This window comes from Budorcas taxicolor, chromosome 16, assembly GCF_023091745.1.
Source record: "Budorcas taxicolor isolate Tak-1 chromosome 16, Takin1.1, whole genome shotgun sequence".
Lineage (NCBI taxonomy): Eukaryota > Metazoa > Chordata > Mammalia > Artiodactyla > Bovidae > Budorcas > Budorcas taxicolor.
This window is the reverse complement of record NC_068925.1, coordinates 36,519,497-36,542,766: the sequence shown is the minus strand read 5'-3', so window position 1 is coordinate 36,542,766 and position 23,270 is coordinate 36,519,497. Positions and strand designations below refer to the sequence as shown.

The 23,270-nt window shown below is 39.6% G+C and overlaps 2 protein-coding genes across 2 annotated transcripts in view; one reads left to right on the top strand and one right to left on the bottom strand.

Moving 5' to 3' along the window:
• The window catches only part of RGS7 (regulator of G protein signaling 7), a 453,701-nt gene that overhangs the window by 200,689 nt on the left and 229,742 nt on the right, over window positions 1-23,270 (bottom strand). The window lies entirely within an intron of this gene.
• Window positions 6,163-6,747, top strand: LOC128061670 (60S ribosomal protein L12-like). Its single transcript, XM_052654048.1, has one exon. It carries the CDS (start codon window positions 6,243-6,245, stop codon window positions 6,738-6,740), a length of 498 nt encoding a protein of 165 aa, XP_052510008.1. The 5' UTR covers window positions 6,163-6,242; the 3' UTR covers window positions 6,741-6,747.

Here is a 23,270-nt window from a genome sequence, read left to right as displayed (position 1 = left end):
AAAAAGATTTTTAATTACAAAGTAAAAGAAAATAAGAGGCCAGGATAATTCTGATCTGAAAGGAGAGTTGGTTGTAACATGATAGTCCAGTTCAGTTCAGTCGCTCACTTTTGTCCCACTCTTTGCAACCCCATGAACTGCAGCACGCCAGGCCTCCCTGTCCATCACCAACTCCTGGAGTCCACTCAAACCCATGTCCATTGAGTCAGTGATGCCATCCAACCATCCCATCCTCTGTCATCCCCTTCTCTTCTTGCTCTTAATCTTTCCCAGCATCAGGGTCTTTTCCAAGGAGTCAGTTCTTCCTATCAGGTGGGCCAAAGTATTGGAGTTTCAGCTTCAGCATCAGTCCTTCCAATGAACACCCAGGACTGATCTCCTTTCAGATGGACTGGTTGGATCTCCTTGCAGTCCAAGGGACTCTCAAGAGTCTTCTCCAACATCACAGTTCAAAAGCATCAGTTCTTCGGTGCTCAGCTTTCTTTATAGTCCAACTCTCACATCCATACATGACCACTGGAAAAACCATAGCCTTGACTACATGGACCTTTGTTGACAAAGTAACGTCTCTGCTTTTCAATATGCTGTCTAGGTTGGTCATAACTTTCCTTCCAAGAAGTAAGCGTCTTTTAATTTCATGGCTAACATGATAGAGATGGCGACAATTTAAGAAGGAATATTAACTGAATTAATGCCAGTTTGAAGAATGATGTGTCCATGCCAATGGCATGATTCACTTTAAAAAAAAAATTAAGCAAAATATGTGTTTCTCCTACAGACTTTCCTCTCTGTACCTTAAAAACACCTTTCCAGAGTCACTCGTGAGTTATACTCATCCTTGAATTAAACTAAACACTCATCACATGTGAAAGAAGTGAAATGTTTATTTGGAAAAGTAAAGGAATTTGGATCTCTGCTCACTCACTTGAATCTAACCACCAAAATAATGATGATATTTCATTCTTTCTAGAACAACAGTTCTCAAACTTGAGCCTGTATCAGAATCAACTGGTAGGCTTATTAAAACAGAGGTGCTGGGTCCCACCCCCAGGGTTTCCAAGTCAGTAGATCCGAACTAGGGCCTGAAAATTTGCATTTGTAACATTTTTCCAGGATAAGCTGGTTGACGTTGATGGTATCGGGTCCACAGTTAGGGATTATTGTTCTAGAAGATGGGTAATGATTGGTAAGTATGAAGTAGAGACTGTCTCATTAGACATACATGTGGGAACTGGGCACAGCATAGGAAAATATTTCATAAGAAAAAGGACACCTAAACTGTTAAGGATATACCATGTATCTCTCATAACATCACAGCTCTCATTTTTCTACTTATTTATGATTCCAAATCTGAGCAGTACAAATGTACAAGCTGGAGCTGATTAAACCCAACATCCAGTGTTACTTCACTGATTTTTTTTTTCTCTTAAAGAAACAAAAAATCTTTGACTTCCTTTGCTAGCTATCTTAACATAAAATGCAAAGAAATGTTTATTAATCAAGCAGAGAATGAAGGGCATTTTTTCTTTTACTTGTCTGGGTCATTATACTAGCTTGAATCACATTACATATCCTGTTAATAGATGATGCTCAAAAATTTAGCAAACCAAATGCAGCATTATTATCAACCCTAACTAGAAAATGTGATGTATTAGATTAAATAAAAGGAAAGAAAGAAGCAGCAGTCTATTAGTGAGGGACCTGTTGAAGGACTGTCATTGTTCACAAGCCGAGGATTCTGTCCCCTTTTTCACTAATAAAAAATTCTCACAAATACAATTCAAATCTTTCTGAGAGCCTACAGACAATGGAAAATATTCTGCTTGTACATGTTTCTTACAAAAATTAAGAAGGAGGATAATTTGGGGTAGACTAATATTTTTCATGCAGAAATCCATAAATATTTTATTACAATGGCACAAGGACTTCATTGAATGTTTCCCCTGTCTCCATGTGTAGAATGAAGCTCAGAAAAATGTTCATTTGCATATTTACTTAATAACCATTCATGGAAAGCATAGGCCCAGGTCTGTGCTTTGGATAGGAAAAAAAAAATCCCTCTCTTCATTAGTTTTGACAGCCCGTCAGCTAGGAACAAAAATACACCGACTGCTTGAGAGAAAAGTCTCAAGCAAATTTTTTTTAATCAAAGGGAAAAATAAGCAACTAAATAACTAAATACAACTGGCATGAGTGTAGGACACTATGGAATACATTGACACAAGTTTATAAGAGATACTTGCATTTCTTGAGGGGGTACATTAGCCCCAAATCTTACAGAATAGAAGCAATCTCAAGGTTAAAAATTAGATTTATTATTAAAATTTTTCAACAACTTGACTTATAAGAATGGAATTTCAAAATAAAAAAATGAGCAAAATATTCTATATCATAATACACTGTAGAAATGTAACAGGTTGTAAAAATTGTAATGCAGAGGACATGTGGCCAAGATGATGGGGTAGGAAGACACTGAGCTAACTTCCTCCTATAGACATACCAAAATTACAACTACTTACACAGCAACTATTGATAAGCACAACATGAAGATTAACAGAAAAGATTTCCACAACTAAAGGGCACATGAAGTACCCACAATGAGACAGGTAGGGGGGTGAAGATGCAGTATGTCAGGATTCATATCCCCTGAGCAGGCAACCCACATACAGGAGAATAATCACAGTTGCAGAGGTTTTCTCCAAGGATTAAGGAATTCAAGCCCCATACTGGGCTCCATAGCCTGGGGGCCTTGCAACAAGAAGACAAGCCATCAGAACATCCAACTTTGAAAGCCAGTGGGGCTTGCGTATGGGAGAAACAGAGACTCTGTAAAAGGCTGCAAACAAAAATCACATGTACATTGAGTCCCAACAGAGAGGCAGTAAATTAAAAGCAGCCTCACTCAAGACACTTCAGAGAGCCTCTTTGAAAGGCAGGAGCCAACTGGGAATCCCTCTGAGGATCTATTAGATGCTGGCAGCAACCATTTTGGGCAGTTCCTTCAATCATGAGGACATAGGTGCTGGCGCATTAGAATCCTCCCACTAGCCTATTAGTGCCAGGGGGCTTCCCCGCCCACCAGCAGGTGAGCATCAGCTACACAATTGCTCAGGCCATGCAGCCAGCTTCCCCAGGAACCAGCCTACTTCACTAGTAGGCCAGGAACAGACCTGGCCCCCAGGCTCTGCATCCAGCTGCCCTGGGATCTGGACCTGCCCACCAGCAGGTCAGCACAAGCCCTGGGCCACTGCATGCTTTAGCCAGCTACCCTAGAACCCAACCTCACCAACCAGCTGGCTGAAAGCCACCACTAGAGACAGGAGCTGATAGCCAACCAGGCTGGGGGCAAGCACCACCTACCGGTGTTCACACGTTAGTTTGCCATGGCAAAACAGAAGGGCTCAGGGGATACTCACATATGGGGCACCCCTAGAGCATACAGCTCTGGTGACCAGAGGATAATGTGCTACTGAGCCCTATAGGAGAGCTCCTATATAAGGCCACTTCCCCAAGTACAGGAAATGTAACCAACCTACATACATAATACATAGAAAAAAACATGAAAAATTAGGCAAAATGAGGAGATGGGGAATATATCACAAACGAAGAAGATAAAACATCAGAAGAAAAACTAAACAAAGTGGAGATAAAGCAATTTACCCAATAAAGAGTTAAATGATGATCATAAAGATGCTCAACAAACTTGAGAGAAGAATGTACAACAGTGAAAAGTTTAACTAACAGTTAGAAAACATAAAGAAGAAGAAAAAGAGCTGAAAAATACAACTGAAATAAAAAGTACATTATAAGGAATCAACAGTAAGTTAGATGATACAGATGAATGAATCAGCAAAAGGAAAAGCCCAGTAGTGCAAATAGCCCAATGAAGGGAATAAAAGTAGAAGTAATATTTAAAAATTGGGATAGTTTAAGAGGCCTTTGGAACAACATGACATGTACTATGGTTGCATTATAGGTGTTCCATAAGAAGAAGAAAGAGAGAAAGGGGCAGAGAACTTACTTGAAGAAATAATAGCTGAAAATGTCTCTAGCCTGGGAAAGGAAACAGACATCCAGATGAAGCCATATAGGGTCATGACCAATCTTTGCAAAGAGTTCCACTTCGAGATACATTATAAATAAAATGGAAAAAAAAAAAAGGATACAGAAAGAATTTTAAAAGCAGCATAACAAAAGCAAAATTATAATATACTGAATTCAAAAATACATTAAAAGGATCATACATCACGATCAAGTGGATTTACCCTGGGGATTAATGGATGATTCAAGATCCTTAAATCAATCACTGTGACACATCACATTAAGAAATTGAAGAATAAAACTCATATGATCATCCTAATAGATAAAGAAAAGACTTTTGACAAAATTCAATGTTCATTTATTATTAAAAAATGCTATCAACAAAGTAGGTATAGAGGGAACACATCTAAATATATAAAGATCATATGTGACAAAAATGTAGCTAACATCATACTCAACAGGGAAACTATGAAAGCACTTTTCTAAGATCAAGAACAAGAAAAAAATGCCCATTCTTGACACTTTTAAAAAACTCAACAGGGTACTTGAAGTCCTAGCCACAGCAATCAGACAGAAAATAAATAAAACTGTCACTGCTTGCAGATGACATGATACTATATATAAAAAGTCCAGAAAAAGACTTTTCCATAAAGGAGCCACACACACAAACACACACTCACACACAAACCTATTAGAAACAATGATTCAGTAAAGTTACAGGAAACAAAATTAATATATAGAAATTTGTGTCTATACATTAAAAGTAAAGAATTGGAAAGAGAAATTAAAAAAGCAATTCCATTTACAATTGCAGCAAAAACAAATAATAGGTTAAACTTAATCAAAGATATCAAAGTCCTGTACATGAAAAACTGTAAGACATTTACGAAAGAAATATGTCACAAAAAATGGAAAAATATGCCATGCTAACAGATACAAGAATTAATATTGTAAAATGACCAAATTTCCCAAGGCAATCTACAGGTTCACTGCAATATCTACCAAAATAGCAATGGCATTTATCATAGGACTAGAGTAACTAATTCTCAAATTTGACTAGAGACAAGGAGGCCCCACACAGCCTAAAGAATCTTGAAGAAAAAAAAAAAAAAGCTTTAAGCATAATTCTGCCTGACATCAAGTTATATTACAAAGCTACAGTAATCAAAACCATATTGTATCACAAAAAACGAAACATAGATCAATTAAAGAGAATAGAAAACCCAGAAATAAACCCATGATTACATGGTCAATTAATCTATGAAAAAGGAGACAATAATATGCAATGGGGGAAAAATAGCCTCTTCAATAATTTGTGCTAGAGAAACTGGACACATTCATGCAAAAGAACCAAACTGACCTACTTTCTCACACCATATCCAAAAGTAAATTCGAAATGTATTGCAGACTTAAATGAAAGTCCTGAAGCCATAAAACTTCCAGAGGAAAATGTAGGCATAATAAAACTACAGGAAAATATAGGCAGTATGCTCTTTGGCAACAGCCTTAGCAATGCATTTTTGAATATGTCTCCTACTGGGCTTCCCTGATAGCTCAGTTCGTAAAGAATCTGCCTGCAATGGAGGAGACCCCAGTTCAATTTCTGGGTCAGGAAGATCCACTGGAGAAGGAATAGGCTACCCACTCCAGTATTCTTGGGCTTCCCTTGTGGCTCAGCTAGTAAAGAATCTGCCTGCAATGTAGGAGACCTGGGTTCAATCCCTGGGTTGGGAAGATCCCCTGGAGAAGGGGAAGGCTACTCCCTCCAGTATTCTAACCTGGAGAATTCCGTGGACTGTATTGTCTATGGGGTCGCAAAGAGTCGGACATGACTGAGTGACTTTCACTTTCACTTTCCTCAGGCAAAGGCAAGCCAGAGCAAAAATAGACAAATGGAACTGCATAAAATAAAAGGGCTTTTTATAGTAAAGGAAACAACAACAACAAAAAAAGGCATCCTGCTGAAGAGCTTATTTGCAAATGACATACTCAAAAAGGCGTTAATAATCTAAAATAAAGAACTCATACTATTCAAAATGTTTTTGAAGATCTGGTTTGTAACAAAATGGGCAGAGGACCTAAATAGACATTTTTCCAAAGAAGATAGATGGCCTTTTCGGCTTTCGGCTCGGAGGAGGCAAAGGTGCAACTTTCTTCGGTCGTCCCGAATCCGGGTTCATCCGACACCAGCCGCCTCCACCATGCCGCCTAAGTTCGACCCCAACGAGATCAAAGTCGTGTACTTGAGGTGTACCGGTGGGGAAGTCGGTGCCACGTCTGCCCTGGCCCCCAAGATCGGCCCTCTGGGTCTGTCTCCAAAAAAGGTCGGTGATGACATTGCCAAGGCAACTGGTGATTGGAAGGGTCTGCGGATTACAGTGAAACTGACCATTCAGAACAGACAAGCCCAGATTGAGGTGGTACCTTCTGCTTCTGCCCTGATCATCAAAGCCCTCAAGGAACCACCAAGGGACAGAAAGAAGCAGAAAAACATTAAGCACAGTGGAAACATCACTTTTGATGAGATCGTCAACATTGCCCGGCAGATGCGGCATCGGTCTCTAGCTAGAGAGCTTTCTGGAACCATTAAAGAGATCCTGGGGACCGCCCAGTCTGTGGGCTGCAATGTTGATGGCCGCCACCCTCATGACATCATAGATGATATCAACAGTGGCACAGTGGAGTGCCCCGCTAGTTAAGAACTGCAAAGGAAAAAGAAAAATAAAGGATCATTTGACAACCAAAAAAAAAAAAAAAAGAAGATAGATGGCTAACAGTAACATGAAAAGATACTAGACATCACTAATTATCAGGGGAATGCAAATCAAAACAACCTTGAGATTTTTACCTCATACCTGTCAGAACATGTTAATAAAAAGATAACAAACATAAAGTGTTGGCAAGGATGTGGAGAAAAAGGAACCCTTGGGCACTTTTGTGATTGTAAATTGGTGCTGCTACTGCGGAAAACAGTATGGAATTTTCCCAAATATTAAGAGTAGAATTACCATATGATCCAGCAATTCCACTTCTGGATACTTTTCGAAGAAAATAAAAATACTCATTCAAAAAGATACATGCACTCACATGTTCATTGTAGTACTATTTGAAACTGCCAAAATATGGAAGCAAGTGTCCATCAACAAAGAGTGGACACAGAAGATGTAGTGTGTGTGTATATATATATGTATATATATATACACTCAGCCATGAAAAAGAATGCAATCCAGCCTCTGAGACAACATGGGTGGACCTAAAAGGTCTTATGATAAGTGAAACAAATCTGATAAAGAAAGGCAAATACTGTGTGATTTCACTTATATTGGGAGTCAGAAAATGAACAAATATAACAAAAGGGGAACAGACCTATAGGCACATGTAACAAAATCTTTGTTAGAAGGGAGATAAGTGATAGGATGAATGGAATGAGTGAAGGAGATTAAGAAACATGAGCTTTCAGTTGTAAAATAGGTAAGTCACAGGGATGTAATGTACAGCATATGTAATATAGTCAATAATAATATAATAACTGCATGGTTCCAGATGGTAACTACACTTATCATGGAGATCAGTGTGTAATATATAAAATCAAATCACTATGTTTTATACCTGAAACTAATATAATATCATAGGTTAATTATCCTGCAATAAAATAATGGTAATATAAACTTAAATACTGTTTTTTTACATTAGTAAAGTGAAGAAATACAGTTATGAAAGTAATTATAAAAAAGAAAAAAGTTTTTATATAAAATTAAATAGGAACAGAAATAAATAAGATTAAGTGTACTTCAAATTGACAACCACACAGAACAAAATTATTACAAATAACTTTTGAATATAGCTGTCCAGTTTTAGTAATAAATAAGTCTAAGGGGAAAATAGTCTGAAAAACCTATCTTAATATTAGCAGGTTTATTGTTTTTAGTAGTATTGGTATTCTACTTTTGAAACTGTTTAGTGGATTTTATAGTACAATAGGGAAAATAAGTAGATGTTTTGATGACGTTAGGAACCATGATGTTTACTTTTAAGAGAAAGGAAATACAAACATAAAAGTATATGTTATAAGTAGAATATCTGTTTATGTGACGATCGGTCATCTTTTCTTCATGAAGAAGAAAAGAGAATCCAAATAAGCAAAACAAGAAATGAAAGAGGAGAAATAACAACTGATGCCACAGAAATTTAAAAAAAAAAAAACCATAAGATAATATTATGAACAATTATATGCCAACAAACTCAACAAGTTAGAAGAAATGAACAAGTTCCTATAAACCTACAGTCTATCAAAACTGAATCAAGAAACACAGACATATGGATCAACTGAACAGAACAGAGACCCAAAAAATAAGCCCACACACATACACTCAATTAACCCATGACAAAGAAGGCAAGAACATACATGACTTTGGGAAGTGGTGTTGGAAAGTTGAACAGCTGCATATAAATCAGTGAAGCTAGAATACTCTCTCACTCCATACCCTCAAATACTATAAACTCAAAATGGGTTAAAGACTTAAATATAAAATGGGACACCACTTTACGAAGAGGACTTCTTCCAAGAAAACTCTTAGAAGAGGATACATATATTCTCTGACATAAATTGTAACAATATTTTCTAAGGCCAGTCTCCCAAGCCAAAATAAATAAAAGCAAAAATAAACAAATGGGACCTAATCAAACTTAAAAGCTGTGTATGGTGAAGGAAACCATAAACGAAATTAAAAGACTACCTACAGAATGGGAGAAAATATTTGAGAATAATGTAACTAGCAAGGGTTTAATTTCCAAAATACACAATCAGCTCATACAACTCAATACAAACAACAAATAATCCAATCAAAAATTGAACAGAAGATCTAAATAGACATTTATCCAAAGAAGACATACAGACGGCCAACAGGCACCTGAAAAGATGCTCAACATCAGTAATTATTAAAGAAATGCAAATCAAAACTACAAAGAGGTATCACCTCATACTGGTCAGCATGGTCATCATCAAAAAGTCTAAAAATAATAAATTTTGAAGCAGGTGTGGAGAAAAGGGAATCCTCCTACACTATGGGTGGGAATATAAATTGCGGGAGCCACCATGGGAAACAGTATGTATGTTCCTCAAAAAACTAAAAATTAGAGTTGCCATAAGATCCTGCAAGGGCTTCCCAGGTCCCAGGTGACACGAGTGGTAAACAACCCGCCTGCCAATGCAGGAGACATAAGAGACACAGGTTCGATCCCTGGTTTGATAAGATCCCCTGGGGAAGGGGATGGCAACCCACTCCAGTATTCTTGCCTAGAGAATTCCATAGACAGAGGAGCCTGGCGGTCTACAGTCTGCAGCCCATAGGGAAGCAAAGAGTCGAACACAACTGAAGAGACTTAGCAGGCACACACGTGATCCATCAATCCCACTCCTGGGTATATATTCAGAGAAAACCATATTCAGTGAACTCCAATATTAACTGTTGCACTATTTACAATAATCAAGACATGAAGTCAATTTATATCCTCATCGTCAGATGAATGGATAAATAATATTTGGTGTATGGAATACTATTCAGTCATAAGAAGAATGAAATAATGCCATGGTAATAATGCCAAATAATGCAGCAGCACAGATGGATGCAGAGATTATCCTACGAAGTGAAGTACATCACACAAGGACAAATACCATATGGCATCACTTATATGGAATTTAAATATGATAAAGTGAACTTATTTACAAACAGAAACAAACTCACAGGCATAGCAAACAAACTTATGGTTACCAAAGGAGAAAAGGGCAAGAGGGGATAAATTAGGAGTTTGGGATTAGCAGATACAAACGACTGTGTATAAAATGGATAAACAGCAAGGTCCTACTGTATAGCACAAGAACTATATTCAATATCTTCTACTAGCCTATAACAGAAAATAATATATACATGTATATATTATGTATTTATATATACATATATATATATATATATATATATATATATATATATAAAACTGAATATGTATAAGGATGACACAGAGATAAGCCAGGGGCAATGAGGCAATGAAAGAAAGTGGGTTAGGAAGAGCAGGCAGCATAGGTGTTGCTGGCTAATTCATGTAAATTACCCAATATTTTGGCCACTTGATACGAAGAGCTGACTCATTTGAAAAGACCCTGATGCTGGGAAAGATGGAGAGCAGGAGGAGAAGGGGACGACAGAGGATGAGATGGTTGGATGGCATCACTGACTCAACGGACATGAGTTTGGGTAAATTCCGGGAGTTGGTGATGGACAGGGCAGCCTGGCGTGCTGCAGTCCATGGGTCGCAAAGAGTCAGACATGACTGAGCGACTGAACCGAACTGAACTGAATATGTATACGTATGAAAAGTGAAAGTGTTAGCTGCTCAGCAGTGTCCAACTCTTTGCAACTTCATGGACTGTAGCCCACCAGGCTTCTCTGCCCATGGAATTCTCCAGGTAAGAATACTGGAGTGGGTTGCTGTTCCCTCTCCAGGGAATCTTCCCAACCCAAGGAGTGAACCCAAGTCCCCTGCATTGCTGATGGATTCTCCCGGTCTGAGCCATGAGGGAAGCCCCTGTATATATGCATAGGTATAAATGTAACTAAATTACTTTGCCGTACATCAGATACTAACACAACATTGTAAATAAACTATGCTTCAATTAAAAAAAAAAGAACAAATAAAAAAAGTCAAAAAAATAAAAAGTAAATGCAGGTTTCCACTGTCTCCACAGACGGTCACAATGGAGATTTTCCTTGGAAAGCACATTATGAAAACTTTCCTAGTGGTTTAGTGGTGAATGGAGACACCCAAAAGGTGTGTGTCATCTGAGAGAGCTCATACAGTCAGCACAAAATCTCAGTGATTGGCCATGTGCAGCACTGTGCATCTGGTCAGGAGCTCCAGGCACAAAGGTGCTAGGCAGCAACTGGGAAAGTTGGGGTGAAGAAGCAACAAAATTACCTGATCACCTGAAAACGATTATGCTCTTTATTTTTAAAGAATACCAAAAAATAGCTAATTTGTTCTACCTTGTTTTCATTTTCAATTGGTATGGGGAATGTCCACAGTCCCAGCTCAAGTGCATTGGTAAATTCACCTGTTAAAAAATTACAAATGGGAATTATATTATTCTTATTTTGCTTTCACAATGACTCGGCATCTAGACTATTTTCTCATCCTTTGCATAAAAAAAAAATGTGTACTTTTCATATGTTAGAGTTACGAGGAGCCCAAAGAAGCCATGAAGATGTGCCTTCTGTCAATCTGTTAGTTGCCTGGATCATCTTGATGTCCATTCAAGAAAAAAGTAAAATTCTATTATAAATTTCTTTATTAAAACAATGTTTATTATGATTAATTGCTGCCCAGTAAGCTGAGGAGGCTAGTTTCTCCGGGAGAGATGGTCTCTAGGGGCTCTGCTCAGACATCATTCCTTTCCAGCAAAAATTGTATTTTATACGCATGTCTTCTTACTTTTTTCCATTTCCTACCATGAATTCATCGAGAAGAGTAGTTTTGTCTCCTAAGTCTTCACATATCTGGTGTTTAAGTCAGAGAGTGGCACAGAGTCTACATCAGATAAATGATGAATCATATCTGAATAAAAAATACTGAGCCCTTTTAATACAGAACGCTATTAGTCCATTTTTTTTCTTTATTGTTGTTGTAGGGTGTGTGAACATACAAGGGCTTACAAAGGGGTCTTTTATGACTTTGAGCTTCCAAATTTTAATATTCATTATAAGATCCTAAAATTTCAACTGCCGGAACCTCCACTGTGATTTGATTCAGACTCTCCAAGCCAGTTGCTGGACGTCATTAGTCTCTACCTAGTTGTGGTGTGGGTTGGACCTGGCACACACCTGTTTGTAGGAGCCAAAGGCTAAATTTTCAGGAATTGTGTGAGAGATCATTAAACAATTTGTTGTTTGTTGTTTAGTCACTAAGTTGTGGCTGACTCTTTGTGAGTCCATGGACTATAGGCAGCCATACTCCTCCAACCATGAAAGTTTCCAGGCACAAATACTGGAATGGGTTGCCATTTCCTTCTCCAAGGGATCTTCCCAACCAATGGATCAAACTCAAGTCTCATGTGTTGGCAGGTAGATTCTTTACCTCTGAGTCACCAGGGAAGTTCCTGTTAAATAATAGCTAGATTGAAACTGGCTATGGAAGGAGTATTTAAACCACAAAAGTTGACAAATGTTACAAATTAGGGCCTTTTCTTTCTCCCAGAGAGCTGGTTTACCAGTAAACCACTATTTCTCAGTTCAGTTCAGTTCAGTCACTCAATCACAAAGTATGGTTTTATACTACCCAAGAGGAACTTGAATGCTATCAATTTGAAATGATTGTATTAATCAACACAAGGCTTAGAGAATAACAAAATAAGATACAAGTTTATTTTAATCAAAAGCTAAAATTTGTAACATCAGTAACAAATGCTATGGGCAACCAGAAAGGGGTGTTGTAGTGAATGAAAATTAAGAAGGAGGCATTAGAGAGGAAGTACAAAGACAGCGGGAAGAGGAGAGATTTAAGGATACTGAACAGGCTAAGCACAGTTTGCCAACTGAAGCTAAATACCCTGCAGGTAAACAGGAGGCCAACATGAGGCACAGCACCTCTCTGAGAAGGAAAGCGCCCCCAGGCACACCTGACTTCCACAGAATGTTTGCTAAAATTATCACACCTATTGTTTTGATCCAGTGAGAGTCACAGATGCTTAGAATTGGATAATTAATATAATTTCATACCCTGTTTCAGTTTCAGGTCATTCGCTCAGTCATGTCTGACTCTTTATGACCCCATGGACAGTACCATGCCAGGCTTCCCAGTCCATCACCAACTCCCGGAGCTTGCTCAAACTCATGTCTATCCAGTCAGTGATGCCATCCAGCCACCTCATCCTCTGTCATACCCTTCTCCTCTCGCCTTCAAACGTTCCCAGCAACAGGGTCTTTTCCAAAGAGTCAGTTCTTCACATCAGGTGGCCAAAGTATTGCAGTTTCAGCTGCAGCATCAGTACTTCCAATGAATATTCAGGAATGATTTTCTTTAGGATTGACTGGTTGGATCTCCTAGCAGTCCAAGGGACTCCAAAGAGTCTTCTCCAACACCACAGTTCAAAAGCATCAATTCTTCAGCAATCAGCTTTCTTTATGCTCCAACTCTAACATCCAAACACGACTACTGGAAAAACCATAGCTTTGACTAGACGGACATTTGTCAGCGAAGCATTGTCTCTGCTTTTCATTATGCTGTCTAGGTTGGTCATAGCTTTTCTTTCAAGGAGGAAGTGTTTTTTTTTTGTTGTTGTTTTGTTTTGTTTTAATTTCATGGCTGCAATCACCATCTGCAGCGATTTTGGAGCCACAAAATAAAGTCTCTCACTGTTTCCATTGTTTCTCCATCTATTTGCCATGAAGTGATGGGACCAGATGCCATGATCTTTTTTTGAATGTTGAGTTTTAAGCCAACTTTTTCACTCTCCTCTTTTACTTTCATCAAGAGGCTCTTTAGTTATTCTCCGCTTTCTGCCATGAGGGTGGTATCATCTGAGTATATGAGGTTAATGATACTTCTCCCGGCAATCTTGATTCCAGTTTGTGCTCCATCCAGCCTAGCATTTCACATGATGTATGCTGCATATAAGTTAAATAAGCAGGGTGACAATATACAGCCTTGATTTATACCTTTACCAACTTGTAACCAGTCTGTTGTTCCATGTCCAGTTCTAACTGTTACTTTTTGACCTGTATACAGATTTCTCAGGAGATAGGTCAGGTGGTCTGGTATTCCCATCTCTTTCAGAATTTTCACATTTTCTTGTGATCCACACAGTCCACTTTAGCATAGTCAATAAAGCAGAAGTAGAGGTTTTTCTGTAATTATCTTACTTTTTCAATGATTCAGTGGTTGTTGGCAATTTGATGTCTGGTTCCCCTGTCTTTTCTAAATTCAGCTTGAACATCTGGAATTTCATGGTTCATGTACTATTGAAGCCTGACTTGGAGAATTTTGAGCATTATTTTACTAGCATGTGAGATTAGTACAACTGTGCGGTAGTTTGAACATTTTTTGGCATTGCCTTTCTTTGCAATTGGAATGAAAACTGACCTTTTCCAGTCCTGTGGCTACTGCTGAGTTTTCCAATTTGCTGGCATATTGAGTGCAGCGCTTTCACAGCATCATCTTTCAGGATTTGAACTAGCTCAACTGGAATTCCATCACCTCCACAGCTTTGTTCGTTATGCTTCCTAAGGCCCACTTGACTTCACATTCCAGGATGTCTGGCTCTAGATGAGTGACCACACCATCGTGGTTATCTGGGCCATGAAGATCTTTTTTGTATAGTTCTTCTGTGTATTCTTGCCACCTCTTCTTAATATCTTCTGCTTCTGTTAGGTCCATACCATTTCTGTCCTTTATCGAGCCCATCTTTGCATGAAAAGTCCCTTGGTATCTCTAATTTTGTTGAAGAGATCTTTAGCCTTTCCCATTCTATTGTTTTCCTCTATGTCTTTGGGGATCACTGGGGAAGGCTTTCTTATCTCTCCTTGCTATTCTTTGGAACCCTGCATTCAGTCAGGTATAATTTTCCTTTTTTCCTTTGCCTTTTGCTTCTCTTCTTTTCACAGAAGGCCTCCTCAGACAACCATTTTGCCTTTTTGAATTTCTTTTTCTTAGGGATGGTCTTGATCACTGCCTCCTGTAAAATGTCACGAACCTCCGTTCATAGTTCTTCAGGCACTCTGTCTATCAGATCTAATCCCTGGAATCTATTTGTCACTTCCACTGTATAATCATAAGGGATTTGATTTAGGTCATACCTGAATGGTCTAGTGGTTTTCCCTACTTTCCTCAATTTAAGTCTGAAATTTGCAACAAGTTCATAATCTGAGCCACAATCAGCTTCTCAATCTTGTTTTTGCTGACTGTATAGATCAATGCAAAGAAATAGAGGAAAAGAACAGAATGGGAAAGACTAGAGATCTCTTCAAGAAAATTAGAGATACCAAGGGAACATTTCATGCAAAGATGGGCTCAATAAAGGACAGAAATGGTATGGACCTAACAGAAGCAGAAGATATTAAGAAGAGGTGGCAAGAATACACAGAAGAACTGTACAAAAAAGATCTTCATGACCCAGATAATCACGATGGTGTGATCACTCTTCTAGAGCCAGACATCCTGGAATGTGAAGTCAAGTGGGCCTTAGAAAGCATCACTATGAACAAAGCTAGTGGAGGTGATGGAATTCCAGTTGAGCTGTTTCAGATCCTGAAAGACAATGCTGTGAAAGCGCTGCACTCAATATGCCAGCAAATTTGGAAAACTCAGCAGTAGCCACAGGACTGGAAAAGGTCAGTTTTCATTCCAATCCCAAAGAAAGGCAATGGCAAAGAATGCTCAAACTACCACACAATTGCACTCATCTCACATGCTAGTAAAGTAATGCTCAAATTTCTCCACGCCAGGCTTCAGCAATACATGAACTGTGAAATTCCTGATGTTCAAGCTGGTTTTAGAAAAGGCAGAGGAACCAGAGATCAAATTGCCAACATCCGCTGGATCTTTGAAAAAGCAAGAGAGTTCCAGAAAAACATCTATTTCTGCTTTCTTGACTATGCCAAAGCCTCTGACTGTGTGGATCACAACAAACTGTGGAAAATTCTGAAAGAGATGGGAATACCAGAGCACCTGACCTGCCTCTTGAGAAATCTGTATGCAGGTAAGGAAACAGCAGTTAGAACTGGACATGGAACAACAGACTGGTTCCAAAGAGGAAAAGGAGTACGTCAAGGCTGTATATTGTCACCCTGCTTATTTAACTTCTATGCAGAGTACATCATGAGAAATGCTGGACTGGAAGAAACACAAGCTGGAATTAAGATTGCAGGGAGAAATATCAATAACCTCAGATATGCAGATGACACCACCCTTATGGCAGAAAGTGAAGAGGAACGAAAAAGCTTCTTGATGAAAGTGAAAGAGGAGAGTGAAAAAGTTGGCTTAAAGCTCAACATTCAGAAAACGAAGATCATGGCATCTGGTCCCATCACTTCATGGGAAATAGATGGGGAAACAGTGGAAACAGTAGCTGACTGTATTTTGGGGGGCTCCAAAATCACTGCAGATGGTGACTGCAGCCATGAAATTAAAAGACGCTTACTCCTTGGACGAAAAGTTATGAACTACCTAGACAGTATATTCAAAAGCAGAGACATTACTTTGCCGACTAAGGTCCGTCTAGTCAAGGCTATGGTTTTCCAGTAGTCATGTATGGATGTGAAAGTTGTACTGTGAAGAAAGCTGAGCGCCAAAGAATTGATGCTTTTGAACTGTGGTGTTGGAGAAGACTCTTGAGAGTTCCTTGGACTGCAAGGAGATCCAACCAGTCCATTCTAAAGGAGACCAACCCTGGGATTTCTTTGGAAGGAATGATGCTAAAGCTGAAACTCAAGTACTTTGGCCACCTCATGCGAAGAGCTGACTCATTGGAAAAGACTCTGATGCTGGGAGGGATTGGGGGCAGGAGAAGAAGTGGGTGACCGAGGATGAGATGGCTGGATGGCATCACGGACTCGATGGACGTGAGTCTGAGTGAACTCCGGGAGATGGTGATGCACAGGGAGGCCTGGCGTGCTGCGATTCATGGGGTCGCAGAGTCAGACACGACTCAGCGAATGAACTGAACTGAACTGAACTGATAGAACTTCTCCATCTTTGGCTGGAAAGAATATAATCAATCTGATTTCGGTATTGACCATCTGGTGATGTCCATGTGTAGAGTCTTCTGCAACCTCTTTATTTTACTTACTTCACTAACTCCCATTTCTTAAAAAATTGTATTTAAAATAAAGTCATCCACCCTTTCCAGTTACTACTTGAATTTCTCCACATAAATATTTATTTTATTAATATATTTCTTTAAAAGCTTTTAGGGTTATTTCCAATTTTCTTAAACATCTTTGTGGAAGTTCTTCCCATAATATGCTTTTAAAAAATAAAAGATCTTCATAATTCAGACTAGGGCTAAATGACTGTACCTAATATGAAGTGAATGAAGTATCAGCTTCAGGCTTTTTGCATATTTGATACAAAATCATCAATCAGTAACACTCAATTCCTAGGAATGAAGAGAAGTAAAATATCATCAAAGATTAAAAATGCTTCAAAACTCTGCCTCCATAGATATACCTTTTCTGGATATTTTATAAAAATAGAATCAAAATATATGTCTGACTTAATTATTTAGGATAATGTTTTTTTTGGTTCATCTGTGTTGTTTCATGTTTTGGTGGGTTGTGTCCTTCCTCTCTCCCTTTCCTCCTTCCTTCTTTTCTCCAGATAGCATTCCACTGAGTGAATATTTGCACATTTTGTTTATCCATTCACCATCTGTGATGACTATTTGGTTTTTTTCCACTTTGGGGCTATGATTAATAATGCAGCCACTAACATTAACATACTATTCTTCAGATGGAAATATATTTTTCTTTCCTTTGGGTAGGTAATGGATTCTTAGGAGTGGAAATAATGGGTCAGATGATAAGCTTTTGTTTACCTTTTTAAGGGAGTGCCAAATTATTTCCCATAGTGGCTGCACCACTTTACATTCCCACAAACAAGTCTGAAGGCTCCCATTTCTCCACATGGTAGCCAACATATTATTCTTTGTCTATTTGATGATAGCCACTGTACTGGGTGTGTGGTTGTATCTCACTGTACTTTTAATTTGCATTCCCCTAATGACTATTGATGCTCTGTATCTTCTTGTGTGTTTATGCCACGCTTTCTTATAGTGTTCATTTCAAAATACTTTCATTTGACTATTCTTAACTGGTTTTTTCAATAGTCATATATAGATGTGAGAGTTGGACTATAAAGAAGGCTGAGCGCCAAAGAATTGATGCTTTTGAACTGTGGTGTTGGATAAGACTCTTGAGAGTCCCTTGGACTGCAAGATCAAACCAGTCAATCCTAAAGCAAATCAGTCCTGAATAATCACTGGAAGGACTGATGCTGAAGCTGAAGTTCCAATACTTTGACTACCTGATGCAAAGAGCCGACTCATTAGAAAAGACCCTGATGCTAGGAAAGATTGAAGGCAGGAGGAGAAGAGGATGACAGAGGACGAGATGGCTGGATGGCATTGCTGACTTAATGGATATGAGTTTGAACAAGCTCTGGGAGATGGTGATGGACAGGGAACCCTGGCATGCTGCAGTCCATGGGGTCGCAAAGAGTCCACACACAACTGAGAGACTGAACAACACAACAATAAATTCTCAACTATTTTTTTTCTCATTGTTATAATTCCCCAATTTAGTAAAACACTCTCCCAAAAAGCTTTGCCTCAACTCACATTTACAGTCATAATCTTGGTTTCAACCCAAATAGATTTTTTAAGAGAGCATACCCAACAACCATCCTGTTTCTGAGTGCTGCTCCTTACACGAACTACCCTGCAGAGACAGACCTCCCAGCACACTCTCACTGGCTCTCCACATCTGCCATACTCATGTCTCGCCCCTTCTCTCTTCCTCCACACTAAGCTCCTTGTGTTTGGCTTATGACTGGAACACAGGCAGCAGGATAGCAGGACTGGAGAACCGTGCCCTGTATCCTTTCCTATTGAACAGTCCTGCCAGGCAGGCCCTTTCTTGTGGCTGGAGGTTCCTGACAGCTCCCACCAAGACTTCCTTCCCCTTGTACCATCAGCCCAGAGCCATGAAGGGCTCCTTGCAGTGACTGGTCCCTTATTTTCCCCCATTCCCTGATGGTTTCCTTAACCTTGCCCACCCTCTGGATTGGGCATCTTTCATTCTCTTCAAATAGCCACTTTCAAATGTCCATCCTCCTTCCTTCTGGCTCACTGACTGACACCAAAAATAAGCAAAATATTATTATTAATATGCACAAAACAAAAATATAATATTAACAGTTATCTTGAAGTCATTGATTTAGGCATAGTTGACACAGTTTACCCACTAGCGTCCATTCCCCTCTGATTTCACAGCATTTGGGTTTCTTGTGAGAACAGTCACCTCCCTATCTTGCTTTTGCAGTCACTTGCGGTAGAAGACAATCCCACCACCTCCACCCTTCTCAGTATAAAAATAAGAAAGGTACACTTTCAGTTTTCCTAAAGTTGCCAAAGTATCTTTCTTCAACCCCAAAAGTGTGCAATGTCTCTAAGAACCAGTGTGCTTTTACAGTAGATGTTCTCTACCCAAATTGGAGCTATGGATTGTTGACTATTGAACTTCACTACTGATGGGGAGTGAAGGCAAGCGAAGATCAGAGCCCCAACCAAAACCCCTTGGAGGGACAGCCCAAGAAGGTGCAGTTATGAGGCCTGATCAAGAGGCTAAGAATCACCAGTCCCTCCAGTGCAGGGCCCTGACCTCCCAGATCCACTGGGCTGGACTCTCTGGCAGCAAGACTGGAAATGTGCATTCCTGCCAGCCCTCAAAGAGATGGCTATTCCCTCTCGAAGTAAAAACCACTGCTATAAGCAGGCAGCTCTGAATGGAATATTTAAAGCAAGCAAGGGAGGAATATATTTTCCATAGAATTACACTACTTACTTGGCTGAAATAGTAGTGCACAGATTTTACCGATTTTCCAAGTTTGTTTTGACAATATATATAAAACTAAAAGCATTCTTCAGATGGCCTGCTTCTGGAAGAGAGACCACAGCACATGCTGTTAAAACACTCAACTTCTCATTCAAACTGCTATCTGTGTGCTGGTGCGTATGTTATTTACTCCACTGGTCTTTAAACCAAATATTTGTTGTACATGCATCTATCTTATGCACTTGCACACATGTGCACACCCTGGAGGTACTATGCACACGGGCATGCGTGCGCACAGAAACATACACAGTAGGTATGTCCCGTAGAGCCCCCTATCAGTCTCACAGTGATGTTTGGCGAAAGGCCTTATCAATAAGAACTTCTAGACCCCATTATCATTTACTGAGGCACAGAGGATTATCTGCAGAGGCAGCTCTGTAAACTTTCAAAATACCCCACCTTCCTTGGGAAGCCATAAACATAATATTTCACTGATGTGCACTGCGGTAGCATATTAACCCACCAGGCAAGTGCTTTCAAAGGGCTGGCCTCCTCAGCAGAAACCTAAACATCTCTGCCACTGCTCCGTACTGGGCCTGCCTCAATAAGTGCTGTTTATCTGGCTGCATTTGCCAGACAGAAGCAGAGGGATGCTAAACTTGGCATTTGGAGCCTTCCATCCCCCGAGCAGCCACAAGCCTGATGCACAGGGCTGACATCCAGCCAGTCAACCTCAAAGCTGCCAGCGGGGCAGGAAGCCCTTGAACTAGTCAGTGTTGCAAGAGAGCATGAGGAGCACCATTATCTTTCCTCTTCTGCTACCGCTCCTGCCTCTTTTTCTTTTTCTTTTCTTTTCACCTCTTTTTCTTCCTTGACATCTTACTCTCTCCAAAAAGATGGCTTAGTAAGTCGGGAGGAGCTGGCTCTTTCTCCCTTCCTTCTCCTGCTTCCCCGCCTCAGGCTTTGGTATCATTTATTTATTTATTTATTTTTAAAAAAGGTTTCTATGCCTATTTGCTCCAGGCAGAGTCTGAAAGGCACATTCTCACACTAATTGGAGCTCTATAAAAAGGGAGCATTTTGTCCTGAGAGAAACCAACCCTTCCGCCACTGGAAGGACTCAAGCAGGATTTTTGACAAGAACTTTGCACTTTAGGTTCCAAGTTGAATTAGACAGCCCTCAAGGTCCCTCTGCTATGTTTTTACATTCTATAATTCCACGTTCTTATCCGCAGTTTACTTAGCAGTTCTAGTGGTGATAATTAGAGTGAAATTTTGCATTTTCTTTGAGGGCTCTCCTGCCTTGCAAATTTCCTGATATTTCTATTTTGAGGAAGATGTAAGCTATACGATTTTTTTAATTCCTTAAGTGGACCTTTGAAGGGAAAAGTCACAGTTTGGAAAGGGCAGGGTGTTTTTGTCTCTTGGCTGAAGATAAAGAGGTAACCACATCTCTGCTCTGCTGGGGGTGGGGATGGCAGAGAGAGAAAGCTGATGAAGGGGAGGCAATGCGCTCTTCCTAAAGCACTTCCCAAAGCTACTGATGCAGCTGCAGAGTCACACAATTGCTCCCTTATCCTTCTCAGTAGACTGTCAGCATCAGAGGACTCATCTGGAAAACCTGTCACAATAGCTGAGCTCTGGACATAAATAATTTGGGGACAAGATTCCCAACATAAACTACATATCCAAGCAAGAAAATAAGATAGTCTCTTCTTTCTCCCCACAGGGCACTCATTGCATTTCTCAAGGCTTTTTTTTTTTTTTTTGCTTTATTGATAGCTAAGTTTTGTGACTTCACTTGCACATTTCTTTCATACCTGAAGCATCCCTTGGGTTGACAATCACCATCTCCTTCTAGCATACCACATGTAACTAATAACACATACACACAAGATTCCATTCTAGCAAAGGCAACCTCCAGGAAAAAAAAAAAAAAATTACTCTCTGGCTAGTCAGAGAAAGGTCCAGAGATTATTATAAGAATGGGGAGACACACTGATTAATGCAAAGAAATTCACGGTCCTTGGTTCTTTTCCTTCCCCACTCATTTGGATCCAGTATGATCGTTCCCTACATACCAAAAAAAAAAAAAAAAAAAAAGGCAAAATCTAAATTAATCTCAATCTGCTGCAAGATCAGACCACCACTACTGTTCTCTGGTTACCAAATCTTAGGCTTCCCAGGTGGCTCAGTGGTAAAGAATCTGCCTGCCAATGCAGGGAGACATGGTTTTGAATCCCTGGGTCAGGAAGATCCCCTGGGGAAGGAAATGGCAACCGACTCCAGTATTTTTGCCTGGGAAATCCCATGGACAGAGAGGAATCTGGCAGGCTCCTGGGGTCGCAAAAGAGTCAGACACAACTAAGCAACTGAACGACAACAAGCAAACCTTAACCTAGAGCCTTAACCTAGAAGTAGGATTCTCTTCTCATTTTTGGGTGAATTTACTTGCTATACGACCGATTAAGCCACATTACCTGTCTGGGTCTTCTCTGTCTGTAAAATACAATGAATTTTATTTTCTCCATATTTTATGATTAAAGAAAAACAGAAAAAAAAGATTTGATAATGATAAGCATAAATGATTCATCTGAATCTTTTGTCTAACAGGTCTAATACCCCCAGTAAATCACAGTTTCAACATGTAACTTCTATGCAGGGTACCAGTAAAATGCATCTTTAAAGCATTCGGAGAATCAGTTACTCCACAAAGTAACTATTTTTTTCTTTTTCAGCAGATTAAATATTCCATCCAGATTAAGTATTACACTGTAAGAAAGCAGCACAATACCATAAGGGGACTCCAAAAATAGGCTGTTTTCTAACCTCTTTACTTTTTTCTCATTCATTCCTTGTTCAACAAATATTCATCGAATGACTACTGCTTTCGAGGAAACACATTAAGGCTGAGAAGCTGTAACTACATGGATATGCCCAGTGGCAAAACAGCTTTACAGGTACTATGTGGTTATTTTAAATGTTCTGTTCACTTCATGTCATTTAGCCAGACGGTAATGGATAGATTTTGCTGGGAACATTGGTTAGTGTAAGTGAGAAATCCTTTTGTTTCCTAAGTATGTTTTAACTTCTCATGGACTATGTCTCAATACTTTATTCCCAGCACTTAGCCCTGTACAACTCTAAGGGTCAGTTGAAATGTAAATAATAATCATAATACTAAATGATAACACTCCCTCCACTATGTGTGGCCTAAGGCATGTCACGGCACCTGATGTTTTCCTCACCCATAAAATAATACAGATAGACAAGGCAGGTAGGGCTTGGCCTGATGTCTATCTGACTGATGCCTGAAAATCTATAAGAGAGATGGTGCTGGCTATTAGTTCTGAAAACGCCCCGAAGAGTGGGTACTACAATTTGTGCCCCCTAAGTGTCAGAGCAAAGAAAGCCTGAGCTGCTTAGACCATGTCCATGAAAGCAGCCTAGGCATGTGTAGAGACTCTAGCAGAAGGAAACTGAGGCGTTCACTTAGCACGTGGTATTCAGAAGGGACTGTAAATAAGGACCAGAGGAGAAACATCCAGTTCTAGTTTGGTCAAGGGGAGCACAGACGGGAGCTACCAGGTGAATACAGGAAATAGTGAACTAGGAATCCTTTTAGGTCTG